The sequence below is a fragment of the Camelina sativa genome, chromosome 6 (genome assembly GCF_000633955.1).
Source record: "Camelina sativa cultivar DH55 chromosome 6, Cs, whole genome shotgun sequence".
Taxonomy (NCBI): domain Eukaryota; kingdom Viridiplantae; phylum Streptophyta; class Magnoliopsida; order Brassicales; family Brassicaceae; genus Camelina; species Camelina sativa.
This window is the reverse complement of record NC_025690.1, coordinates 10742387-10747412: the sequence shown is the minus strand read 5'-3', so window position 1 is coordinate 10747412 and position 5026 is coordinate 10742387. Positions and strand designations below refer to the sequence as shown.

General features: G+C 39.8%; 2 protein-coding genes across 3 annotated transcripts; both read right to left on the bottom strand.

Moving 5' to 3' along the window:
• On the bottom strand, positions 561 to 3232 carry LOC104790848 (UDP-galactose/UDP-glucose transporter 5-like). Of its 2 annotated transcripts, XM_010516640.2 has the most exons (10): positions 3065 to 3232; positions 2820 to 2933; positions 2550 to 2708; positions 2372 to 2470; positions 2204 to 2280; positions 2001 to 2113; positions 1555 to 1643; positions 1271 to 1357; positions 1106 to 1174; positions 561 to 1013 (listed from the first exon to the last, which is right to left on the bottom strand). In XM_010516640.2, exons 1-10 carry the CDS (start codon positions 3182 to 3184, stop codon positions 894 to 896), a joined length of 1047 nt encoding a protein of 348 aa, XP_010514942.1. In that variant the 5' UTR covers positions 3185 to 3232; the 3' UTR covers positions 561 to 893. The 2 variants fall into 2 exon arrangements, with proteins under 2 accessions (XP_010514942.1, XP_019102257.1); XM_019246712.1 differs by lacking the exons at positions 561 to 1013; positions 1106 to 1174 and having other exon boundaries at positions 1289 to 1379.
• LOC104790847 (mitogen-activated protein kinase kinase 9-like) lies at positions 3420 to 4889 on the bottom strand. The gene has a single exon (XM_019246711.1). The coding sequence runs from the start codon at positions 4824 to 4826 to the stop codon at positions 3576 to 3578; it is 1251 nt and encodes a 416-aa protein (XP_019102256.1). The 5' UTR covers positions 4827 to 4889; the 3' UTR covers positions 3420 to 3575.

Here is a 5026-nt window from a genome sequence, read left to right as displayed (position 1 = left end):
AGGGATGCATTTCCCCCTCGGGTAAATAGGATCTCAGCAGAGTTGAGTTGTCTTCTTTGGTGCTTACAAAGTCTTTGTACTCTCCAGATAAACTCGTGTGAGGTGTGGTTGGACTGTCAAGCTGCTTTATCGGCTTTGGAGAACCCATTGAGTTGGCCAAAGTATCGTTCTCAGGTGGAAAAGATTACTCGAGTAATACAGGGGATGTGAGAGATATCGTTTAAACTCTCTTCGCCGAAAGCTAACTTGTTGGCTAGGGATATTGCTCATAGAATCACCAGAGATGGGAGATTGTCTTCGTATCTGACCCTAGATGGTCTTCGTGGTTGCACGACAGGGTAGAAGAGGAAAGAGTTGGACGACGAGGTTTATGGTGAAGAAGAGTATGGAAATGATGTCCAGAGGATGGAGTAGAGAACCCATTTGGAATCGATATGTTTATTTTTACCTTCTTTGCTGTTGAGCTTGTTTGACTCTGTGTTTTTTTGGTTTCTATCAACATTAATATCAATCAGAAGTTCAGTGTTAAAAAAAAAAAAAAAAACCAAAAAAAAATTGGATAGTCAGACACTAGTTTTCATATAATACCAAAATCCTATTACAATTTTACACAATTGTTTTTAACCACTCTACAATAACAGTTTAAGTTTTTGCTTGCACAAACAAAAGGTACAAAACGGAAGCAAGAAACTAGAGTTGCATACATTAGGCTCTATGAGTACTCGTCATATGTGATCTATGACTTCTTCTTCTTGACAAAAACAAAAACAATTGAGTCCATCTCAACCGCTTGGTTTTGTTAGTTAGGTGCCTCAAAGTTAGAGGGATCATTTAAATTTGGTTGGTAACTGTTTACGTATCAGGGAAGAAAAAAAAAAAACTCTCGCTGTGCTTTAAGGGTTTCCCTTCAGAGGTTGAGCCTCTTCGTCCGGTGGAGGATCTTGAGCTGCCTGCGGCTTTTCTGATCTCTTCTTCACCAAGTTTTTAGCATATAGAGATCCAAAAACAATTACCTGGCACCAGTGAGAAATGAGTTTAGCTTTGGGAACAAGGAGAGATCACAAGAGAAGGAAGCCAAAGTACAGAGAGACTTAAAGGAGCTTACAGATCCAATACACTGCTCCCAGCTAAGCGGATGTGAGAACCAGATGCAGGAGAGCATGATGCTAACAAGCTTTTTTGTTTTTCAGACAACGAAGAAGGAATTAGAGAGAACATATTTTGCTGAGGAATCAAAGAGTTGACACCACCAGAGTAACTAACTATCTACCTGTCTTGTAGTCATTATGGCAGCAAACGTTAGAGCACCAAATGTCCTAATAGTGTAAGAAATGAAAAATTGGCTGGCTGTTGCCACCTGCAGAACACCGGTTTCATCTCTGATAAGTTTTATACTACATATTAGTTTTCGCATTACTAGGGCTTCTGTTTCAATACTCAACTCTAGTTTATCTCTAACTATAGCAGCTGTGACCACTGCTGCAATGCAATCATACTCTACTTTGATATATTTCTGGAACATGATAATTGTAATGACAAAACAAGAAGACTTACGGTGGAAAGCAAAGCAATGTCAAATAGACAATCTCTATGCCGAGAAACAAAGTCCACAGCTGGGAGTAAATGCCCTTGCAGTATAAGGCCTATATCAAGCAAGAAATTTCACATATGAGTAGCAAAAGACATGGTTGACCTGATTTGTAACATTTTTTGAGGTCCACACATTGAGGTTTATGCAAGGCAGATGAATTCTATGTCGAAAAGCACTGATGGACTCGAAAATCATAGTCAGAGAGATACACAAAGCGTAAGAATGGTTCATACTAACTACAGGGTTTAACATCACTAACATATGATCTCAGTTGCAACTTAATTCAGAAAATATAACCAAGAGATTGGGACATGGAAAGACACAGGACAAACTTACCAAAGTGATTAATGAGAGAATCGGGAAAAAATGAGGTAAAAGAGAGAAAATAACTGCAAAGAGAAGTTCTGACCAGTGAAACTGAGAATGGATGAACAAATTGTTGTGTAGAATATCTGGTTATGTATTTCCATATTATAACCTTTGAAGAGTTTGTCTTGGAATGTGCTTGTAAAGCCATCAAACCTGTTAGCCATCAAACCAGATTATGGATATACGAAAAGAGTATTGAGGTTCCCATATAAAACTAAATAAACGAGTAAACCGGATATGTACCCAAGATAACCAACCATAAGGGATACACCCCAGACAGTGTTTTCTCTTCCATTGTTGTACGGACTAACATCTCCTGCCTATAGCTCAAATACATATAGAATAAAACTTCATTCCTTCTAATCTTAAACTAGTGAATCCATTTGTTCTTTGAAGAGATTGGGTTATTACCGGAAAGAGAATAAACACCGAGCACCCAAGGGTCACGAGGAAAGCCACAAAATAGTCAAATCCTCTGTACCTTTTCTGCATGATGAGAGTTCCCCAGACCTGCAAGAAACCACATAGATTAGATATATTGGTGATAAGCTCACATCACATGTAACAAAAATTAAAGTTAAAAGCTTACCATTACAGGTATCATCTTGGCACATTTAGCCAGAGTTTGTACAGGGAAACTCACATACTTGAGGGCCTCATACTGACATGTTGTGGTTAAGATGTTAGTTACTGAAATGAGACAATATTTATAAAGCGGAGCTACAGGATCCAAAACTTTCTTGCTCGCCTACAAACAAAACACACAAAGGATTGCAAACAAATCAAAAACCAAAGCTTCTTTTAAGAGAACCATTGAGATAGTATGAAATATATATAACTACAACTCAAGTGTTGTTACCAGTAAAGCACCAGCAGAAACAGCTGATGTAGTGAGCCGATTACAAAAGACAAGAAACAAAGAGTGTTTAAAGTACTCTTTTTTCAATCCATAAGGCACTCTCATGATCTTTTCCTGTAATTACAAAGCACAAATTCGAAAAACCCAGATCGTTTTATTCCAATCAATTTGAACAGAGAGAGGCGGATTCGAGTGGGGAGAGAGAAGAGAGAGAGAGAGAGAGAGAGAGAGAGAGAGAGAGAGACCTGAAGAAGACCATAGATGACGAGAGTTATCATAATACCAGAGATAGCGAAAACAGCTTTCCATAACTTCTTCTTCTTCTCCTTGTCCTTGGCTTCGTTTACAGAATCAAGCTCTGCCATTTCTCCATTAACGGATCTGCTTCTCTCTCTCTCTTTCTCTCCTTCGCCAAAACAACAACAAAAGAACAATTAACCGAACAATTCAATCATGTACCGACCAAACGAACCGAACCAAACCAAATATTTCAATAGAACCAAACAATACAATTAAACTAGAAGAAGAAAGTAGCCAAACAAAACACTCAGGATTGTGCAAGGCTGTACGAGTCAGAAGAAACTAACAAGTAACAAGATCAGTAATAAACTCATCTCCATAGAAAGATTGACACAATAACATCTCAAGCTTTTGAAACAATCAATAAAATTACAGAGCAACTGAAACATATTTTGTCTTTACAATAATTTTGCAGATTTATCAAACCAATAAAGATTCCAAAAGAAGTGTAGATTGTCACAGAAAAATCTCAAATTCATCTTCTTCTTCCGAATCTTCGTTAGGGTATTCTTCATCTATTTCAATTGCTTCTTCTTCTTCTTCTTCTTCTTCTTCTTCTTCTTCTTCTTCTTCTTCTTCTTCTACTTCCTCTTCTACTTCTTCTTCTTCTTCTTCTTCCTCTTCTTGTTGTTGAAACGCCGCTACAGCATTTAGATTTGCTTCATATGCTTCTATCTCTGCTTCTCCTTCATCATAAAAGAACTCATGACTTATCAAACTATCAACAGACCACCTTTTAGCAGGGTCTCTCTCCAAACACTTTGTAAGAAAGTCCTTAGCCTCATCAGACAAGTAATCAGGGATAGTTGGAACCAGACCACTTTTACCAATGACAGTAACCCAACTTTCCCAATCAAGCTCATCATACTCTCCCCAAACCCGTTCTCCAGTCAACATCTCAAGCACAGTACAACCAAAAGCCCACACATCCGCACCATAGTCCAAAACCTTGTCCCCTATAAGCTCCGGTGACATAAACCTCGCGGTACCACTCCTGTGATTCCAGCTTTCACCATCATCAATCCGCTTTTTCTCCAACGCGTTTCCCAAACCAGAGATCATAGCCTTGTCCTTGCTATACCCATACGTGGCAAATGCTCTGTTCACAGACGTGAGTAAGATGTTCTTTGGTTTGATGTCGCGGTGAATGATCTCTTCTCCGTGTATACGCTTGAGACCAAGCAAGATATCGCTAGCTAATCTCTTCACATCATCAATTCGTAACCCTTCTCTGTGGCTTTTGATATGCTTCTCAAGGGTTTGGCCAGGGCAGTACTCGAGTATGGTGTTGAAGTACTTCTTATTCTCCATCTTCCTATCCTCTGTTATCTCGTGGCCGTAGCAAGACACGATGTATGGGCTTTCGAGACGGATTAAGAACTTCTCCTCGATCATGAGATATGCTGATTCTGAGATCTCGTTAGACTTGATGGCCATCCTGGAAGGAAGATCGTCTTCGCCTTCTTCGGTCGTTCTTAAGGCTAAGTAAACAGAGGCGTTTGAGTCGCTTCCGAGACAACGAGCCACCACCCACGACTCGCTCTTTGGCTTTCTTAGGATTGAACGGTTCCTCTTGCTCGACGAATCTGCATCATCCTCTATCACGTTCGTCTCTGATCTGGTTTGTGAATACTTCCGCTTCTTGTGGGGACGGTTCGAGTCTTCGTCCCACTGACCTAATCGATCAGAAGATGTTGAATTCGACATCTTTCTAACCCTAGAATCTCTGTCTCTCTCTCTCTCTCTCTCTCTCTCTCTCTCTCTCTTATTCTTTTCCTTNCCTTGCTATACCCATACGTGGCAAATGCTCTGTTCACAGACGTGAGTAAGATGTTCTTTGGTTTGATGTCGCGGTGAATGATCTCTTCTCCGTGTATACGCTTGAGACCAAGCAAGATATCGCTAGC